The sequence below is a fragment of the Mirounga leonina genome, unplaced genomic scaffold, assembly GCF_011800145.1.
Source record: "Mirounga leonina isolate KUSES-001 unplaced genomic scaffold, KU_Mleo_1.0 Mir_93, whole genome shotgun sequence".
In the NCBI taxonomy this organism is placed as follows: Eukaryota; Metazoa; Chordata; class Mammalia; order Carnivora; family Phocidae; genus Mirounga; species Mirounga leonina.
The window spans coordinates 52,722,969-52,745,673 of NW_023270854.1; the positions used below are offsets into that span (position 1 = coordinate 52,722,969).

A 22,705-nucleotide genomic window follows, 5' to 3' on the forward strand; every position below is an offset into this window, starting at 1 on the left:
ATGATCTCATGGGTGGGATTGAGCTCCGTGTCTGGCTCCGTGCTCAGTGGGGAGTCTGCTTGGAGATTCTCTCCCTCTTCTTCTGCCCCTCCCCCCCAAATGAATAAGTGAATCTTTAAAAAAAATTCTAAAACAAAGAATTTTTGCATCAGATTTGTGAAAAAAATTGCATTAAAATTTTCCTTTTTCAAACTGCCCTTGTCTAAGATTATATAAATCCTAAAATGAATTTGGCATCTCTTTTGTTCAGATCTCTAGAAGAACTTTTGTATGACAGGGATTACCTCTTCCTTGCAAATTTCCTAGAACTCTTTGGGTCTGGTCTTTTTTCTGAGTAAATTTTAAATTAATGTGTCAATTTCATAAATTGTCATGGATATGGTTTCATTTTTTTTTTTTTTTTACACCAGGGAAAGGATAGTCTCTTCAAGAAATGACATTAAGAAAACTGGATAGCCACATGCAAAAGAATAAAGTTGAACCATTATCTTACAACATACACAAAAATCAACTCAAAACTGATTAAAGATTATACATATCAATGTCTACTTAAACTTAATGTCCCATCTTTTCATGCAAACTATGAGAACCTTGAACAGTGTAATTCTATTTATATCCCCATCCTTTATGTTATTGTCATATATTTTATATCTAAATACATCATAAACCCCATAATAAAATGTTATAATTTTTACTTTAAACTATCATTTGCTTTTTGATGGAATTAAGAAATGGACAGGGTAACTTTTATATTTATACACCTAATGGTTTCTGTTTCTATCACATTTTGAAGAATTTAATTTCCTAAGAAATTAATCACTTAAGTTTTTAATATATTGGTATGAAGTCGGTTTCTCTTCTAGTCATATGATAGCTTTAATATCTACTGTATATTTGTCCTTGTTCTTTTCTACATTCCTACTAGTGTTTACGTGATGTTTTCTTTTTTTCTGTTTGGTGAGTTTATTCAGAGGTTGCTCAATATTATGAGCATTTTAAAGAACAGCAACAGCACAAAAATATTCACAGTGATTATCTCTGGGTGATTTCTATGATCTTCTTTATTTTCTTATGTAGTCTAAAAAATCTCCCCAATAAATGTATCTTAACCTGCCCCATAATACTTGATTTTAAAAAAGATTGTTATCTTGAATTCCCTCCATCTTTATTGCTTCTCCCCTAGTCTGAACCACAGTCATCTCTTGTCTGGATTATTGTAAGAACCTTCCAAATTGTATTTGAATGAATGAATGCTTGCCTATGGGACATCTTCAACTGGATACTTGATTTTAAAAAAAGATTTTATTTATTCATTTGAGAGAGAGAGAGAGAGAGATTGAGCATAAGTGGGCATGGGGAGGGGCAGAGGGAGAGGGAGAAGCAGACTCCCTGCTGAGCAGGGAGCCCGATGCGGGGCTTGATCCCAGGACCCTGAGATCATGACTTGAGCTGAAGGCAGATGCTTAACTGACTGAGCCACCCAGGTGCCCCAATACTTGATTTTTAAAAAAGAAATGAGCTCACAGGTACAAAGAACAGATTAGTATCATTTAATAAGATGAAAAACTTGTAAATATAATAAAGCAGTATAGACTGGATAGGAGGTTCATAACTTGAATGAAAAACTATAGGATGGTCTGTAGTTGAATGCATAAGCCTCTGTTTTTGGCCCTGTTCTGAACATTTTTTTAATTATTAACTTTGATGATGATATATTAGACACTATTATGAGATTTACAATATAATACATCTTGGGAAAATATTTAAAATATTGTATTTCAGATTTCATATTCTCTAATTTCAACAGCGAAAACTCTTTTTGGTAGTCCAAATGGCACTTTTAGGTGGGTGAATTGGAAGCAAGCTGTCCCTTCCTCAAGATTCTACTGCCTTTAGCTGGAAAATTATAGTAATAAATAGCACTAAGATAACTCCTAATATAAACGGTGTTCCCTGGAGTTAGATAATGCACAACCTACACAACAGTGAGGGCTAGCCCTGAGCTAGAAAGATATATTCATATCTATAAGGTGACATTTAATAAAGAGAAATATGATATTTTACATTATGTCAAACCATTTAAGTGTACAGCTCAGGATGGGAGAAACATGTCAATGTGATTTTCCGTGAAAAAATGGTGTACAGATTTTACCTGAGTGCAAGACAGGGTCTGGCACGACTGCTAGACAAGCTAGTGCACTGATAGAAGGAGAGTGTTCATATCTAAAGATTTTCAATGAACGTTGTGAAGTCCAACTGAAATATTGTTCACACAATTATATCACAAGTTAAGAGGGATGTTGCTTTTCTTGGAACTAGATATGATTTGTCATTTGGGATGCTGAAAGTGCTTAAAGTCCAGTTCTGGACTGCTGAAGAATTGCTGAAGGAACTAAGTCTTTTGCAGATGGAACAATGAAGACTTAGGAGTGAATAATAAATCATGAAGCATTTGACTGATTGCCCTGTGAAAGAGTGATTGATTTACTTCATATGGCACTTACATCCAGGTTAAAGGAAGGTGGATTTGTATTACAACAGAGAAGAATCTTCTAAAACGGTGTCAAGACTGGAAACTGGTACTGGGTAAAAATTCAGATAGTCTTTCTAGAGGTCAATTGGTAATATGTGCAAAAATTCTTCACATTTTGCACACCCATTGGCTGGGCTAATCTAATTCTAAGAATTTCTACTGAATAAATAATTTGATACTCCTTGAGTTATTTGTAACAGTGAAAGATTTGGATAGGTTACTAGATAAAGAAGAGGAAAGGCAAAGAGAGAGAGAGAGAAATAGAATGGGGCAAAAGAGAATGGGGGAGAGGATGAACTCCATGAAACAGAAACTAATATTCTAAAGATGGGGGTGGGAAGGACAGTGAGATATTATTAGAAAATTGCCAGTCAAAATAAGGTTGAATGCAGGCCACTGAGGCAATGGCCCAATTTTTTTGTTAATTAGATGAGAGAATTGTGATTGCTAAAATAAAACTCAGATTGAGGATCTCTAGTAAAGTGAGGTCAACAAAAATAGCTAATAGGTGGGAAATTAGTCATTTGAAAGTGAAGAAACCTATTACAAATGGGTGTTAAACTGTTTGTAACATAGAGAAAGAAAATGGATTCATGTACAGATTATTATGTTATACTGCTACATCGAGAGGGTTTCAGCATGTAGTTGCTACGGAGATGCTTGTTCTAGAAGTGTGCACCTGAAGTTTGACAATAGTCCAGACATTTGTGATTATCTCCATCTGAAAATGACAGAGCAAAAAAGTCTCTGCAGAATAATTATTCCAAATTAGAATATTTAAATTATTTTGAGATACAAAGATGTACTTGTACTTTTTTTTTTTAATTGAAGAATAGTACATAACATTTGGAAATACTAACCAGAAAAAAAGTTTCTACATTTTATTGAAAAATATTTTTATGGCATTATTCGTAATGGTGAAAAATTAAAAAAAATTCAAATATTAAATAATTGAGAAATGAATATTCTGACCATGTTGTATTAGCATATTCAATAGCTATGCATATTTTCTTTAAAATGATAGACATTAAAATAAATAAGCATTTGTTAAAATGATAAGCACATGTATGCATACTGATGAGTACAAAATGATTTTTACTCTAACACTTTAGGAAAACTACTGGCACATCCAGTAGTTACTTCCTAATTGCCAGATTCCTTTATAGACTTTTTATTCTTTGTCCAACTTGACCAGTCTTTAGTAGTTGACCTCATTGAACTTTCCCTTTCTTGAAATCCTCTTCTCCCTTTGCTTCCATGCTGTTTTGATTTCCTTTCTATCTTTCTGGATCTTTATTATTTTATTTTATTTATAAGAATTTATTTATTTGAGAGAGAGAGCACAAGCAGGGTGAAGGGCAGAGGGAGAAGCAGACTCTGTGCCAAGCAGGGAGCCCGATGCAGGACTCGATCCTGGGACTCCAGGATCATGACCCAAGCTGAAGGCAGATGCCCAACCGGCTGAGCCACCCGGGCGCCCAGCTCTTTATTATTGCTTCTCTTTGCTTCCCGTCTGTGTGTTAACATCTGTGTAGCCCGGGAAACTGGCCTGTATTGCCTCATCTTCTACCTTACACATGCCCCAATGTGATCTCATTCACTCTCAAACTTGGCTCTACTTGCCACATGATAACCCCGTTTAAACCTTTCTACAGTCCTGACATCATCCTGAACTCCAGAATCATACGTTCAGCTGCCTCCACTCTATCTTCCTCACCTGAGGATTTTTGACCAATCTGACACCTTTAAGGTCAGGTAGAGAGATTATCTTGAATTCCCTCCATCTTTATTGCTTCTCCCCTAGTCTGAACCACAGTCATCTCTTGTCTGGATTATTGTAAGAACCTTCCAAGTTGTATTTGAATGAATGAATGCTTGCCTATGGGACATCTTCAACTGGATATTTTAAAGGCACATCAGATTCAAAATGTCTAGAACTAAATGATCTTCCCCATCCAAATTTATTTTTCCTCCCATATTACCTCTCTCAATTGGATATGTTGACATGCCCCCAGTTTTTCAAACCATAGACGGATCATCAATACTCTTTCTTTCCTGACACCTCAGTCGTTCAATGTCCAAGTCTAGGTAATTCTATATATTTTAAAAATGTTTTCTCCTTTTTAAAAATTCTTATCATCAGTATCCCTCCCCCTTCCACTATAGTAAGAGCTCCTTGAGGACAGGAGTCATGTCTTTTCAACTTTGTATTCCTAGTCCTTCACAGAGTACCTAAATTATAGTTAGTGCTCACAAGCGTTTGAATTAAAAATTGTATTATGTACCACAAAAGGCAAAAATATGTATAGCACATTGATTGCAAATGTGTAAAATGTATTTGTTTACATTTATAGATATTGGAAGGAGATTTCAAGTATATAAAGAATTGGTGTTTTACCATAAAGTGAATAATAAACATTTTAAATGAAAAGGAAGCAGCAAATATGGAATTCATAGGCAAAGGGGAAGCTAGACCCAACAGTTAAAAATAGTTTAAATGGTTTAAAATGGACTAACTTAATCATTTTATAGTCTAAATAGTCTAATAGTTTAAAGAATCTAACAGATACAAGAATTGAAAATTCCATCTTTGCATAAAAGAAGTCTTCAGGGAGTACTGCATATATATGGTGGTCTCATTTAGCTGATATGCCCTGGATGGATGCTTTCATGTACTTTTCACACAAAGTTTACAAAACGGTTAGGCTTAAGAAGTATATCATGTATTAGGTGGTAGATCGTGTGGCGGGCAGAATAGGGGCTCCCTGAAGATGCTCACATCTTAATCCATGGCACTTGTGAAGACGTGACCTTCCATGGCACAAGGGAGTTTGCAGATGTGATTAAGGTAATGATCTTGAGATGGAGAGATTATCCTTGGTTATCTGGGTGGTCCCAAAGTCATTACAAGGGTCTTTGTAAAGGAAAGAGGGAAGCAAGGAGAATCAGAGAAGGAGCCCTGAGCACAGACACAGAGAACAGTGATGCTTTGCTGGCTTTGACGATCGAAGAAGTAGCTGGGAGTAAAGGGATATGGGCAAGGCCCCTGGAAGCTGGAAAAGGCAAGCAAATGGATTCTCCCATAGAACCTCCAGAAGGAACACAACCCTGCTGATCTGGTTTTGGCTCAGTGAGATCCATCTCAGACTTCTGATCTCCAGTACTATGAGGTAATACGTGTGTGTCTTTTTAAGCCACTAGGTTGGCGGCAATGTGTTAAAGCAGCAATAAGAAACCAACACAGACACTTAGGATTTCATCAAAAGCCTGACTAAATATCGTTGTGATCTCTAGCTGTAAGATTTCCTCCGTGCCTTTAAATCTGGTCTCTTGTTTCAGTTCACGTTGCTACCACCATGTTTTTAGGCTTAATACAAATCATAGCATTAGTTGAGGCATTACATAATGTTCCTTTTCCAAGCGTTGTTCCACACCTTTTACACTACATTAACTCATTTAATCCCTTCAAACCCCCTATGTGATAGGTATTATCTTCATATTCCAGAGGACAGGAGAGGTTAAGTAACTCACTCAAAGTTGCATGCTCAGTAAACACAGGGTTTGAGCACAGCTGTCTGGCTCCAAAGCTTCAGAGATAGAGCATTTCAAATGGGGAAACCTTTCTTTTCTATCCTTTCTTTCTAAACCACAGCTTGAAATCCTTCTTCCTACTAAGCCCCCATATTCTGTGTTCAAGTGTCTATGCTTCTTCTTACCTTTTTTTTTATTAAGGATTTTATTTTATTTATTTGACAGAGAGAGACACAGCGAGAGAAGGAACACAAGCAGGGGGAGTGGGAGAGGGAGAAGCAGGCTCCCCGCTGAGCAGGGAGCCCGATGCAGGGCTTAATCCCAGGACCCCGGGACCATGACCTGAGCCAAAGGCAGATGCGTAACTGACTGAGCCACCCAGGCGCCCCTGTTTTGTTTTATATTTATCTAAGAATCTAGTTCCACTGGGCTATGAGAGTAGGAACTGCTTTTACAAAATTTTGAATTTCCCTCTCCTCTCAGCTTCAACCCTTATAGAAGGGAAATCGTCATTTTTTGTCATTCGATCACTCAGGGAAAGCTTCTTTACAAATAAATCATATTACAAACTTGACTTTGTAATAGGATCTCCAAGTTCCAACCGAGGAATTACTTATTTCAAGTAATATGCACCCACAATAACAACTCTTTAAAAACCGCACATTCCTCAAATTAGTCTAAGATTATAACCCAAAAGGTTTTTCTAATGAACTATTATAAGGAAAAAAGGAAGTCATTCATTTAAAGTTTTTAAGGAAAAACGACCTAATTTTAATGATACCATAACTTAAACTTGTTAGTGGCTTTTTTTTTTTTTTTAAGATTTTATTTATTTATTTGAGAGAGAGGGAGAGCACAAGCAGGGGAAGTGGCAGGCAGAGGGAGAAGCAGGCTCCCCACGGAGCAGGGAGCCCGATGCGGGACTCCATCCCAGGACCCTGGGATCATGACCTGAGCCAAAGGCAGATGTTTAACTGACTGAGCCACCTAGGTGCCCCTGTTAGTGGCTTTTTATCTCTTTGGGGGACATGATAAAAGCTGTGGACTTTTCTCCCCAGCAGGATGAACACAAACACCTTTCCTCCTTGGCTTTTTAAGTTCTAGAGTTCACTGACCCCGTAGAGTGCACTCTTGCATGGTCTAAATGTCCATAGCCCCAGGCTAAGAACACTTGAAGTAGGGGGATGGGTATGCCCTGCCTTTCTTCATCTGAGTTCTCCTTAAACCCCCCACCCTGCCCACTAAGGGGTTTCCTCAAGGTAGGATTAATTCAGTCATCAGTCAAGCTATTCCTGAGTTCTGCTTCTGGGCTGCCTCAGCCCAATGAATGACCTCCCTGCAGATGCTCTAGGCCTGGGACCCCTCTTCCTCTGAGGGTCTAAATCAAGGAATTCTGCCTTAGGAAGCTCTTCTAGAGAGGCGGTTTCCAGAAAGTGAGCTTTCCAACTGGCCTGCCACCAATAGCATTTTTCTGGCCTGCTGGGCTGAAGCAATCTCTTTCTTTCCAGGCCTCAAAGATGGCCAAAGAACACTTGTTTTCAGAGAGTAGTATGAGAAAATAGGGCTTTTCAAGTTTGGTAAATAAACAAATGAGGCTAGACAGCATGTTTTTGGTAATACCAGTTCCCTTAAAACAGAAGCCTACTTTAAAAAGTACATCGTGGTTATCATTCAATGAGACTACTGCCTATTATCCAAGTAGATAATTATTATTTATAATTCAGAATGGTGTGGATAAGTCTCACACTGACACCCATAGATCAATACATTAATTTTTTAGCGTGCAGTGGGAAGGTGTGAGATTTGCTCACCTCAGTGAATAAGGGTTAAATTAAACACTGCCCTGATAACCCATAATTAATACTCTAAGGGCCTCTCTAGAAAGCTCTTGCCCTTTGATCACAGGCAGAAGAATCTGAGTTGGTCAGGAGTGGCTCAGGTGCAACTATGAGGCCAACCATACCTGTTGGTGGGGAGGGGAGCCTGATTGGCGCCTGCTGTGTGAACGGCCATGCACATATTACTATGCATTGTCAACTTCTGGATCTATTTGCACCCAGATGCAGTTCTTAGAGGTGCCAACAGGTCATAATTTACAAATAAATGTGAATGGGAGAACAATTTTGCATTGTCCAGGGGAGAGCTTCAGCCCAAAGCTCCAAGAGCATGAGTGGAAATATTCTAGGTACTGCCTGGTGGGCTAATGGTGAGCCAGGTACACAATACAGAGTAGGAGCAGAGTAGGGCTCCCGGGCGGGACAGCGCCAGGGCAGAGGGGAAGAGCAAGGGAAACTGCATGAGATGCCCAGCACAATGTCCCGTGCACAATGACTGACGGATACATGGTAGCTGAAATCTGGGCAAATCCCAAGCTCGTCGTCATGTTTCTAGTGGAAAGTTGCTTTTACTTACTGAAAACTAGCTCCTTTATAGAATTTACTCCTCAAAATAACTCCCAAGGTAAGTATTTTGCAACAGAGGGGCTACAGGATGAGTGGAAGTGGCTTACTTAATGCCACATAGTGAGTGAGCGGAGGACAGAGTTCACGCAGGACAGCCCTCATTCCCTGGGCCTCCCCGGGCCCATGTGTGTGAGTGGAAAAGGACTGGCTGGTTCTGACACCTCTAATGAGCTATCCCAACAGGATGTTACCTTCTCTTGGCAAAGCACAAATCTAGCAGTAGTCATTATATTAAAAACAACTACTAGAAGTCATTATATTAAAAACAACTAGAACAATGCTGTCCAATAGAATTTTCTGCAACAATGGGAGTATTTTATATCTGTTTGTCCCATAGGGTAAACACCAGCCACCCCTGACTGCTGAGCACTAGCAATGTGGCCTATTGTGACGGAGGTACTGAAGTGTGTGTTCTTATTTAACTTTAATTAATGTAAATTTCAATAGCTATTTGTGGCTAGCGGCTGCCATACTGGACAGTATAGAACTAGACTATTTGCTTTAAAATGACCATCTGCCCAAATTTCCTTTGGTCTATCCCTGACATGTTTATCCAGCCTCCCAGTACACATTTTTAAGAAGCTCTCCCCCTAACTTGGGATCTGATGCCTTTGTTAGGAAGAAATCTTCCTAATCTAACAGTAGCACCTTCAGATATATGAGCTGGGGATACAGTTCAGTTTTGGCATAATAAACCCATTCATTATTCCCTGGGGCTACCTCTTCATATGCTCTCTCAGGACTCCTCTTGTGCCTGTGAACTTTTAGGTCTCCAAGGGCAGCCCCAGCTGCATCTCCGTTCTCTGGGTGCAGGGTGTTGCATGGCCATCTACAGAATCCCACCATCCCGTCTTGCTGGCCTGTGGCTGAGCTGAGTACCAGATGCGGAATGAATGGGAGGATGCCTCCACTTACCACCAGGGCTCTGCTCTCTGCCCAGATTTCTTCTAGAGGGCCTGGGCAGCCCCACTGCCTCTGGGGCCAGAAGCCTAGTAGTTGGGCTCAGCCTGGTTGATATCTGATGCCTTCTAGGCCTCTCTGGGGAGTTTTTCCCTGTTCTTTCTTCCCTTGTACCATTGCTCATCCTTAGAAATACTGCTCAGAGAGTTAAATTGTTTGGGTTTGGCCTCCAGGCTAAATGTATCCTTCATCTTTGGGAAATTTGAGTATTTTAGAAAAAAATATCCTATATCATTTTGTCAACTACAAACCAAATCCTGTCCTTCATTTACTTATTTTCACAAGTTGGGTGGGTGGCTACCTTATGTGTTGTGTCCCTTTCCCCAAACTGGTCTTTCCTTTCCCCCGTTGATCTAGTCACCTCTCCCAGATTTCAGTCCAGGTCACACAGTCGCTAAATAAATCTCGGTCAAATGAAAGGCTTGTTGAGAATGGCAATTCTATTAAACCACTTAACAAAAATTTTTATTATACACTTATGATCTAGGTAATGCAAAGGGACTACATATTTTGATAGTTGGGTGGATTCGTCCCTGGTTGAAGCTAAGAAATACAATGCTACATTCTATTCATCCATTAATCTAATTAAATGCAATTAAATTGGTGTGGTTTAATTTTAGTGAATTCTTAACATTTCATTCCTATGCATGAGGGTATTTTATAAAATATTGAACCAAGAGAAGGTGGAGGCTATGGGACATATTAAGACTGTATCCATTCCTTCAGATGAATTTCATCTGGGTTTAAACAAAGAGGGGAGGGCATTAAGTAAGGGCTTCCTAGAACACTGAATTACCTGCAGTGAGATATATGTACATGAGGAAAAATCCCAAATGAGTTGAGAAGTGGGATAATACAGACTACATTAACTTTCAAGTTCATGACTTAACTGCATTTTATCAGTTCTTTTATACTGATGCATTTCTGAAGTCTGACCATTCCATATTGTTACGTATTATAAGAATTTAGTTTAAACTCTACTAACATCCCCGAACAGCATATATTTATTGGATATATGCAGCCACCTCTAAGGTGACATACATGAGTGCTCTGCACTGTATATTATACGACTCAATTAAGTTATATGTTTATAGGTAATTAAGAAGCATTCTAAAGGTAGACCTATAGGGGAACTTATCTTTTCCTTAAGATCTAGAGTAGTAATTTAACAAAGAGTAAAATTGGTGAACTTCTTAAATATTTAGTTAACAACTTGGGATATATGGAGCTCATGCACCAAAGCAGAATTCTGACTCACAATATGCCTGAGAAATAACACTCTGGTCTCCCAAAAGGACAAAATATAAAGTCATAGTGACTTATAGAGGAATTGGATTTGGGGATTCCTAGTTCATTTCCTCATCATTTCAGTGAAATCACTTCTCATGGGCGCAAACATCCCTACATTAAACCAAGCAAAGGATATTAAATAGGCATTTAATACTGCATTTATTTGGACATAACTTTACAGTGTTATCAACAACATCATAACTACAGTCAGGTTGGCAGTCTCAAGGGGTCAATAATGTTGTTTCCCATTGAAACAAATAATAATCAAAACAACCTTGAGAGATGGTTGTTTCATAGATTGAGGTATAATTTTCCAGTTACATGAAATAATATTGTTCTACTACAATTTAACAGTTTGTCTGTCTGACTTTGTAAACAAATCTCACATGTTCCTTGCTTTCTAACATGGCCACTTTCCAAACTAGACTTAAATTTATAGCCAGTCCTAGAGGCAGGTTCTGTTTTTTCACCATAGTTGATCCTTTTTTAAAAAAAAGATTTTATTTATTTATTTGAGAGAGTGAGAGAGTGGCAGAAGGAGAAGCAGGCTCCCTGCTAAGCAGGGAGCCTGACATAGGGCTCAATCCCAGGACCCGGGGATCATGACCTGACCCCAAGGCAGACACTTAACTGAGCCACCCAGGTGCCCCTCACCATAGCTGATCATTTTTAAAATTGTTATTAAAATAGATTCTCATCAAGAAACAATCCTTCAGGAAAAGAACAAATGGAATATTTCCAAAGTAGAGGCAGCATGATATGCTGGAAAGTGAACAGATTTTGGAATCAGAGCAGGGTTTAAATCTCCATTATGTCACATACTAGTAGTATAATCTCAAGCAAATTAGTTACCCCATTTTGTGTATAATGAGGGTATGAACAGCTACCCCACTAACTTTCAGAAATAAGGACAATATATATTAAGCATAGGCCCGTAGAACTTTTTCAATCGCCTTTTCTCTGCCTTCTTTTTCTCATTGCCATCATTCGTTATCACATGCAAGAGCATCTGGCATGTAATGGAGATGAGAAGATGCTCAGTATGGTGCTATGGAAAGGAATCAAGGGCCCTGTGTGTTCTCAAAAATGTCAGTTCCTCTCTCTGGGTCACAGGCAAGGAAGAAGGTATGAGGTGATATAAGAATTTGCCTGTCAAAGCCAAGAAGTGATTTTATAGTGTGACTCAATCTGGAACTCTGGGTGCCCCATGATCGGCTGTTTTCATGGATGGGGCACCAGGACTGCACCTGGGGAGAGCTGTTGTTGCTAAACTTACCAACCTTGGGATAGCTACCTAACATATTTTGGACTTTGATCAGGGTTTTAGCAGGGCAGTGGATTGAGGGGGAAGGGATTTGGATTTGAATCTTCCTACTCTTGCTTCTATTTTAAATTGTTTCATAAAGTTGGCTGCATCTGAACAAGAAATTCCATGTTTCAGAAGTGTAAAAAGCACTGGGCTAACTGGCCATCGAAGTTCTTTCTGACACCTGCTTCTATTGACTGTGCACGCTTGCTGGGAATTCATAAAGAAGAAAGGCACAACGAGATGCACTCTCCAGAAACTCTAGCCACAGACTAAACCACAACAAAATTAGACCTAGTCAGTGCCTGGAGTGTGAAAAGCAGGGGTGGGGCAGGCAGCAGAATTTCTTGAACACACAGAATACCAAGATAAATGAACGCCTGGTGCTACATGAGTGCGGAGCGCTAACGTGAGGTAAGAGGGACTGGGAAAAATCTCCTGTTGGCCCTGCTTCTGCACTGCTTGAGGAGCCATGGGCGAGCTAGTTAATTTCTCCAGGCCTCAGTTTCCTCCTTGTAAGTATGGTTTTGGGGTAGTCTTCCATTCCCAATTATATAATAAAATAGCTACCTAAAAAATCAGGGAAGAAGAGAGACGAGGAAGACAGGAACAAGAGAAAGCACAGCTAAGCCCAATTCTCTTGTGCTCAGTAGGGTGCAGGGGATGGGGAGGTAGAAGTAGGAAGCAGTATAATTAACCTCATATAACTGCTTTCTGAGGGTCACTGCAGTAAGATCAGTGAAGGGCGTTATTAAGGTCTTGCCCAGCATGCACACAGTCTTCCAGGGAGTTCCATAACACCACTCTGTGAGATGGGGTGATATTACTGATGGGTGGGGCATAGAGGACAAAGAGAAGGCAAGCAAGGTCAATTTGGAGGAGAAACAAGGATGGAGTTTCCAATTTCCTACCATGGAACGGCCACAGGTTATCTAGATTTACCAATGGAATCTATTAATAGTTGGCTTTGGGATTTTTTTTAAAAAGCAGCATGAAAAGTCAAAATATGTATTTTTAAAGAAGCATGAAAGCTCATAGGAGACATTTTTGATTGATTGTTCAGTTCATGAGATCATCTGGCATGAAATAAAATGTTTCCTTTTCTGTGCAGCAATTGCATAAGCCAAATATGGCAAAGCGACCTACACGACAATTTTCGGCCTATGGATCTGAATTTTTATAAGCCTCACCACACACCCCTTGCAGAGGGTTCTTGTTTTTGGTGGATTTGTTTCACCTCCTTTGTGAAAGCCTTAGAGAGAAGGCAGCAAGCAGGAAAAATCAGCTATTTATAGGTTTTTTTGACGAAAAGTGTCTGCTCAGCGTGCCATGGAATACTTCCAAGAGGTGGGAGAACAGGAAACTATCTAAAATCAACTGGAAGGCTGGAGGAGTGTTATGGGGGAAAGATTTTACATGGGAATCATTTTCAGAAAGCTCAGGTTTCATTTGCAAACAAATGACAGTTACTTTCACTGACACCCCCTGAGTTATGGAAAAGCCAGCTAAACTTGTACTAGTTCAGGAGAGAAAAAGAAAAAAAAAAGACATTAATTCTCCAAAGATTAAACGTAGTTGGGATTTGTAAAGGGACTTGAAAGGCTTACCTCTCTCTGTACCTATTTAGTGCTGGAAGGTGGCCTATGTGTAGCTAGCTTGGGAATGGAGGCGATTCATATGGGACTTTGGGCCTGAGCAAAAAAGAGAGGTGGACAAGGGCCTGTGGTCATCTGCTAGCAGTGGTGGAAGAATGCCCACCCATCAAAGTCGTGTGTGGAAATACTCCTCAGAACACCTGGATGAGTCATTAAGGGAGGCAAATGGATAGAGTCCCCTTGTAGACAAGTTCCATAGCTGTTGATTACACTTGTCCTGTTGACTTACCAAAGCTGCTTGGAATAAGGCAGTCTTGGCAGACTTAAGGTATGAAAGCAAAAGCAGGTCTTCATGAACAAACTAAAGCTTCAGGAAGCCAGAAGGATTGTGTTCTTTGGGCAAATATAAGCCATGGGAAAACCTGACCCACTGATGCTGAGCTGGCAAAAGATCTACCCTTTGTGATCTTTTCATCTGTGGACAAAAGCATCGTGTGTTCAGTTGGAACATGGGCAAAGGAGCCTTGAACCTACATGGGGATGAAGACTGACTGGCATCTGATGCTGGGAGAGAGCTTTCCTTTACCAGGGAATCAGATGTGCTCGACATAATCCTGGTTTAATGAAAGTTGGGTCAAGCAAAATATAAAAAGTGTTATGGCACATGAAACACATGAAGAAGCAGTGAAGCATTTTTATATCTGAAGATTTGTAAACCCAAAACATTTCACACTGTTTTTCGTTTATTGCCCAAATCAGAAATGAATTTTTTTCTAGGACATGAGCAAACAAAAGAGTCATCTCATCATGCCCATTTTACAGGTATAGAAATGGAAGTACTAAGTGAAGGGAGGCCAAAATCATGTTGGAAGTCAGCAGTGATAGTAAAGCTAATGGGGCACCTGAAGCCCTCATTTTCATCTGTTAGACTCTACTGCCCCCTTCAGTAAATATAATGATAAATGTAATCTGATAGTTCCCTAGACTTGGGTTACAGTGTGGCTCTTAGATTGGTCTCTGTGTTGGAATCACCCCAGAACGACAGATTCAGAATCTTTTGGGTTGATGTCAGAAATCCTCATTTTTTAGCCACTTTCAAGGTGATTGTTGTGCACATAAAGTTAAGGAATCATTGTCCTAAATATTCCAGGACAGAGCAAGTGGCTATGCATATATATGATTTTACACTTATGGTCCCATCTATGTTAGCAATTTTTATCCCAGAAAAGTAAGGTGAGAGGTGTGGGGAGCTGGCTACCAAGATAGTGTAAGATCCAGAGAAAGTACATGGTCTTCAGAGACCAGTCCCAGAACTCCAAGTGTAGTGCTTAAAGATGACATATCCAAACATGGGGCATTTCTGCTCCATTTGTCCTCCTTTGGTACATGGTTTATTCATAATGAGACCACTGAGATGCAGGAAGGACTGACAGGGATAACAGGAGAAATATACCTATTTCTATTTTTCAGAAGTTAAAAATTTACTACCTTGCCCCATTAGTAACCACAGAATTATAAATTGCAGGTAATCATTTAGTTAACAACTGTTTTCATCTCTTGTGAATCTTTTAAGCCATAAACATGCTTCAAATCTAAATTTGAGATCAGTCTTTCCTCCCTTTGCCTCCTTGTGCCTTGACCCCACTGCCTTAAAAAGATGTGGTAAGGATGGGTAAACTAGTCTTTGAAAAGAGCCTTAAAGGTTTGCACAGATGTGTGAGACATAATGTGAAAAAGAACAGGGCTGTAGCTGGACAGTGAGTATGCTGGTTTCAGCCTGCTACCGACAAGATGACTGATCTTGTATCAGCCAAGGTGTCTCCCTAGGGTTTATTTTTGTCATTTTTAGAAAGAGGGTGTTGGATGAAATAATCTCAAAGAATTCTTCCATAAGGTGATTATTAGATGAGAAATAGGTAGGCAGGGAATTGCTATATCCACCTTGCAAGGAGAAATTTGTAAATAAGATGGTATACCAGATGGCCTTCCAATGAGGAGGTTCTAAAATGCTAACACTATCATTTTTCTAAAAACAAAAAAAACAAAACCTGCTTGATTTTTTACGCAGATTTTAGGCACTAGGAGAGTAAAATCAGGGAGCAGTTAGACAATTCTGCAAGCCAATATTAAACAGTGGGAGAAAAAAAAAAAGCAAGCAGAGCAGAAGTCATTTCCTTTCATTGTTGTTGGATGTCTCTTTGTATGAAAGGGATTTCTCCTCACACCAGGGAAGTAGGACACCCCTAACTGGTTTATACTAATGGTCTGAGATGAAATTCGATAAAATCAGTGTAAAGGCAAAGTAATGAGTTTTCTAGTGAGATTTTTGAAAAATGTGATTCCCCACTTTATAGTCATTCTTCTTCCATGGACATTGTGAAATTGTGTGTTTACAATGGATCCTATGTCATGAATCAGAGATCAAAGAAAGCATACATATAAATGCAAATTTTGAAGTATGGGTGCAGGGATGTCTATGCAGGTATAATGTGTATAGATAGATCTGTACACATGCATACTACATATGGTAACACTGGACTCCACGTAATTCTGCTTCACAGACAGTTCTGTGATGTCACAAGACTGAATTTGTAGGAAATTTCCTAATTCTGTGAGAACAGTGAGTAGAAACTTCAACTGATAGAGAATAGTGACTTCAAGTGCATGAAAGAAAAAAATCTACTTGTCTAGACATCTTATTTTGCAAATGTAATTAGAAGTTTCTTTATCTTAGAAATGGAAACAAAGTAGGGTATACTGCTTAACTTGAGCAAATTAAAAAAACAACTGTTTTTAAAGGTAGTTTTATATATTCTTATACTTAAAAGACCAAAGAATCGGAATTTCCTTGGTCATACAAATGTTCTCGAAGAAAGAAGAGTTAAAAAATACCAGAAATAAAAAACTAGTCAAAAGCAACACAAGGAGCAAGATGACATGTTTCTCTTTAAACTATATTCCCTCTTTTACCTTTGTTAATTGTATAATAGCAATTAATTCATTCTTTATATCTTTACCTTTTAGCTAGAGAGAGGACTGGGTTCAAGGAGAATAAATCATTCCTTGAAAAAAATTAAAGCACACCTCCCACCCCCACTGTGGCTTCAGTCTAAGAATTTATAAAAACATTTAAATATGCATTTACAAAAATAAACTAAAAAAAATTTTCCCGTGCCATAACGGTGTTCCAAATGGCAGTTACTAGGGACAGAACCTAATGATAGGGGATGAGCAAGATGATCATGAGAATCAGATAAATGAGCCGTGGATGGGAAGTTACACACACATATTATTTTTATCCAATGGGAGAAGTTATGGGTTCAAAGTTTCAAATGAGTAATACAAATCAGTGAGGTCACATAACTCTGTGGATATCATTGTTATCTTGGTTTTACCTGAAAAGGCCAATTTTAATTTTTCTCTACCAAGCTGGCAAATGACAGAAAAAAATCTGACCAAGGGGTATTGTGGTTTGAACCACGTGAAGTTCTGGTTTCAACTGTTTAGACCTAAAAAGATGGAATTTCTCCATGATTCAACAGCATACTAGGAAGCACAATAACCTACTAAGAGAGGTTGTTGCCTTTGGACCTAAAACAAAATAGTGAAAACCTAATCTAATCACCAAATCAAAGCCAACTTGGTAGTACTGCATATATTTTTTAGTAGCCCCTATAAACTCTCGAACAAAAGACCAGTGTGCTCTACCATTCACAGATCACTGTTTGTGTAAAGTTGTGCAAAGCTATGATCTCAAGTGGGACAAGAGATTATGGATGAATATTTCTCCAGAGAATGTGAAGGATTACCTGGAGCTTTTGCCTTTAATTTGCAACCAAGCAACCTGTTTTCTAAAGAGGATAGAGAAAGAGGAAATAAAGGCCACTGGCCATGAAGAGATCCAAGGCTAATTTTTTCTCTTCTGTGCTAACCAGCGCTATACCTTCCATTAGTAGATTGGACTCTGTCTGATCAGAAAACATGTGTTACGGAACCTTTGATGGTGGCTAAGTACTTTAGAATAATGAAATTGCAGACCAAGAATCATAAAGTTTCTTTAACAAATTTAAAGAAGGATTTCCTATTTCTTTTTCGAGCTTCCTTTGGCTACCACTGACTCTTTCTGGACCCCTGCTTTCTGACAATGTTTTGCCAATTGTCTCCCCCACATCTCCACTATTATTTGGATATGGGCAATAGTGAGAATTAGAATGAGAGAGAATTACCAGGATTCTGCTAGCTGCGCATTTGATTCTACATTCAAAGTTAGGATCAGGCAGAAGTAACCTTTTTCCCTATCAACAAAGAGGATATATTTACTAAGATCAGTGAAAAAACAGGGAGAAGATTGTGTAAGCCAAGAAGGAAATACATTCAAGAATCCTGACACTCCTTAATGTATTATTAAAGCAATTAAAATTAAAAATAAAGAAAATTATTAATTAATGTGGTTGACGTTTTTTTTTTTAAAAAAGGCAGCAAGCAAGCATTGCAGTAACCAAGTAACCTAAGTCACTAGCAGAATTGCTCAGCACTGTCACACATTTCACATAAATAGTTTTAATTGATTTAATATAATTTAAATTGTTCTAAAACAAGAGGAAAGAAAACCTCAGCCAGGGAAGGAAAAACTCCCACTAGGCAAAGATTGAAATAATCTTGAACAAAATTTTGAAAAATAGTTGTACTTGCACTGGAAAAAAAAAATCCTGGGTTCATGCATGTTATGAATGATTCTTCAGTGATCTTTTGTGGAGTCTAATTTAACCAAGAGACAAAAAACAAAAAACAAAAACAAACAAACAAACAAAAAAACCCAACAAAAAACCCCAAGAAGGAAGGAAGGAAAAGGAAGAAAAAGGAAAAAAAAAAACACCCAGCCTTCCAGAAATTTTAATTTTGCAGAGGAACAGTAAGCATTCAGGAAGCATTTAGGATCCTTGCCATGGAAAACAACTGATCACATTTCAATCAGTAGCTACACAATATCCTCTAATAGCACCTAGCATCTTAGATCAAATGTGTCCATGAAAGATTTTATGTAGCCTCTCTGGAGACACCAATTGGTAGGTATCCAGTGTCTCAACCTGTTTACTTACCATCTGTATATACATTAGTTTATTAGCTCTTTCAGTCTTACCAGCTATTATTTAGAGAAGACATAAAATAACAAAAACTATCCCCTCCCCCCAAAAGAAAACCCCACTCAAACCAACAACACACTATCACCAAATACAAAGTAATAAAAGAGTTGTACCCAAACCTGGTCAGTCCTTCCATTTCTTGAAACTTGCACACAAACTGAAGAAACCCACTCAGCCTTAAAAAGGTCGATCATTTCGCTCTCCTAAAATTTCATCTCTGAGAGTGGCTTTCTTTCTCCGTCTCTGTCTTGCTCTCTCTCTCTCTCTCTCTCTCTCTCTCTCTCTCTCTCTCTCTCTCCCTGTGTGTCTCTACTTCTACCGGAGAGAGCGTTTTGTTTCCCTTTTCCTGTTTCTGCTGCTGGATGAATGCAAAATACATGATTGAAGGGATTTTTTTTTTTTTTCAGGTTAACAGTTGGAAATCTAAAATCTTGCTCCTCTGAATGGCTTTAGATGCTAGTCACTCAACACAGAACGTTCACATAAAGAGGCATATACAGAACCAAGAATCCTGCTCATTTAGAGCAAAACAAAACAACAACAAAAACTCCTTTTACTCCTCCCAGCCCATTCCTATTTTATTTACTTAACTATTAGCACTTACCCGGAGATGTGCCATAAATGCTCTATTCCAAATGTATAAAAGCCAACCACATCTCAACTGAGAATTAAACAGTTTTAATGTCTTCAAATCCATGTCCCTGCTCCAAACCCTGTACCAGTCCCTGGCAGGGGTACAAGATTCTAAACAGCCGACATCTGATTCTTGACATTTAAAAATAACAATATTGGGGGAAAAAAAGGGAGTCTTTTTTTTTTTTTTTATTAACTACAAACAGCTTGTGAGTGAGCACAGATCACAATTGACTGTATTAACTGGATCTTGCCATAATTTCAAGCTACAGTATTTTATTTCTAAATCAATGTCAATCAGAGGCCAAATACCTACAGACTCCTCATTTTCTGTATAACCATGGTAATGGCTAAAGTTAAAGTAATTCCAGGTGGTAATTCTCCAAAGAGAGAATCAGAACTTTGCTCGTATTTAGATTCTACTATTGGTGACTATTAATTTAACCTTTGTGCAGTCTCGAATCAAACCAGGGACAGATCAGTCCTTCGGTTGCTTGTCTAAGATGGGTCACATTTCCTGTACCTGCATGCCTAACTGCACATACAGAGATGAGGTCAAGGGAGTGCAAACATTTGCTACAGAATAAAGCAGGGAATAAAATGAAAGTAAAAAGCATTTATTTCCATTCCTGGAGCACATTTTAGACTCAGACGGATCTCGGAGCAAGTCTTAGCTCTTTTACTTACTATTTATGCCTTCCTGAGTAAGTGATTTCATTGTTCGTGCCTTAGTTTAGTCACCTGCAAAGCTGGAGTAAACATAATACTTTACAAAGTTATTTCAGGTATGAAATGAGATACTGTGTGGTTTCTGGCACATAACAAGTATTTGATACATGCCACTTCCTCCCTCTGTTTTATATTTGGAACCGGTCGGGGTTGGACATGGTAGAGCGAAAACCCCAGGCTTTGAAGGCAGATGAGTCTGTTCTGACCCTCCATGTTGCCGCGTATGAACTGTGTGTCCTTAGGCAAGCTACTTAACCTCATTTACTAAATCTCAGTTTCTTCAACTGTAAAATACTTCACAGAGTTTTACAGAGCAAATTAGATAACACTGGAAAAACATGTACTTTTGGTAGACATGTATTACATGAGAGTTTCCAGGCCTTGCAACTCTTGAAAATTGCTCTAATTAGTACTCCTCGTATGTAACTAAGGAGGTTAAAAATGTGAACTCAGATCGCAGGTCCTCTAGGCCAAATGCCTCATCTTATAGCAGAGGAAGGAGACCCAGAGAGCTGAGATGATGGTCACTGGCTAATCAGTGACCGCTCACCCGTTAATGGCAAGCAGGGACTAGAACGTAGACCCTCTCCTTTGAAGTTCAGTGCTTTATCCACTAAACTTTGTGAGGTTGAAGTCAAACATTTGTAAATCCAGTTTCACTATTAGTTGGTAATTAAGATAATAGAACTGGAAAACATTTTTTTCTTCATTTCCCCAAATTTGCTTCTAAGAATGAGCTTATAAATGAAATCATTGCATGGGAGCGGGCAGGGGCTGGCTATACCTGTCTTCCTGAGAGGAGCTTCGGTAGGATGGTGGAGTCACTCTTTTTTCTAAAGAAAGAAGAGAGCTGGACAGAATTTCCAGTTTTAGGAGTTTCCTGTTCTCCTCCCTCCCCCTGTGAACGTGCAACTCCTTCTTCCCCTTCTTCCGAGGAGCCCTTTAACTAACTCTGCATGCTGGGTGGGAAGAACACACTGTTGTACATTTAGTTTGTCTGCTAGACCCACTACCTGCTCACACTGAAATACGGAAATTTTTTTTTCCAGTCTGAAAGCCTCACACAGAATAGGAGCTCAATAAATGTCAATATTTATTAAAGAAGGTGTGCCTTTGAGCTCGGTTTATATTTAAAGGGTTTAACTAGCTTGGCCCAGTGTTAATTATTGCCCAATGTATGATAGAAAATATTAATTTCTTTCAATCTTTCAATAACTTCAGAATTAAAAGCAAAGGTCCTTTGGGTAGTGAGTCAGATTAGCTGTTACTCTGGGGACGAAGGGAAGGAAATGGGATTGGGGAAGGTATATAAGTGATCCATTGTAATTAATGTTTTATTTCTCCAGCTGGGTTACATATAACTGGGTTTGTTTTATTATTATTTTTCTTTATACCTCTCTGGAAGCCTCAAATATTTCATTAAAAAACTGGCTTCAAGGAAGGTAAATACCTTGAAAACAGAATTCCCAAATCTTTTGAATATGAGATCTAATAATGCTACGATACTAAATCTCATACTTAAATCTTCAAGCTTTCATTCTCATTTTACTGAAAAGCTTTTAATAATAATATGTTTGCTCTACAGATTTTTTTCCCCTCCTGTTCACTATTTTCATGCCCTTGATTCCAGGGCTGTGCTGGGATGTACTGGAAAGAGCTATTTTGCATCAAATAGATATAAGTCTAATTCTCAGTTCTTCAACTTATTGGCCATGTGGCTTTAAAATCACTTGATAGTTCTCATCTCAGTTTCCTTTCTTGTAAAATCAGAGGATTATTATATCAAGCTCTCAGGATTATCTTAAAAATTAAATGGAATAACAAATGTGAAAACATTTGCTATAGCATCTGATACATTGTAGATTTTCAATCAATATCAGTTTCCTTATCCTTCCACTTTTCTCCACTACTTGAGCCTTTTACTGCAAAAAGGCATAAAAAAGAAAGAAAAAGGAATTTGAGGCAAGAAGAACGTAGGCAATCATGCAAGCATATAAAAGGCATTTTGTCACTAACAAAGGCTGTTCCTGGATCCTTGTAGAGTTTTCTTCCTTAATCTGGTATTTCTTATCTAATCTCATCACTACTTATTAAAGTCCAGGGTTTTTTTTAATTTGTTGTGTTTTTTTTGTTTGTTTGTTTGTTTTCTCACCCATTACAGAACTTTCATAGATAAACTATCCTGTTCTAGGGTTCCTATCTCATTACCCATCCTTTCTTCAGGACAGATGTTCTAATCAAAATACTTTATTCTAGGTGGTGGGTAAGATTGATATGCCTAAACAATTTCTAAAGCTTCAGTTGTAACCCTTGTTATAGTCATTTCTATAAATTAAGTGACTTGGATTCTCTCCTCCCTCTATACTAACAATATAACAGAATAACCCACTAAGCCTTTACTTTTCTTTGAGGCTAATTTTTTTATGCTAAGTGAGGAGGTTGGAATAGATGTACTCTTTAGCTCTAAAATTCCATTAATAATTCTTGATGGCTTAACTCCTCTAGCAACCTTATAGTAAATG

At 38.5% G+C, this 22,705-nt stretch overlaps 1 protein-coding gene across 6 annotated transcripts in view; it reads right to left on the reverse strand.

The window, feature by feature from the left end:
* Positions 1-22,705, reverse strand: part of DLGAP1 (DLG associated protein 1) — a 312,708-nt gene that overhangs the window by 287,637 nt on the left and 2,366 nt on the right. For 2 of the 6 annotated variants that reach the window (XM_034996210.1, XM_034996208.1), the window contains exon 1: positions 19,426-19,518. The exons of 2 other annotated variants lie outside the window; for them this stretch is intronic. In XM_034996210.1, the coding sequence (XP_034852101.1) occupies positions 19,426-19,518 (93 nt within the window). Of the gene's footprint in view, positions 1-18,940; positions 19,016-19,425; positions 19,519-22,705 lie in introns of those variants that run through there. 2 more of the 6 variants (XM_034996209.1, XM_034996207.1) reach the window with 1 other exon arrangement.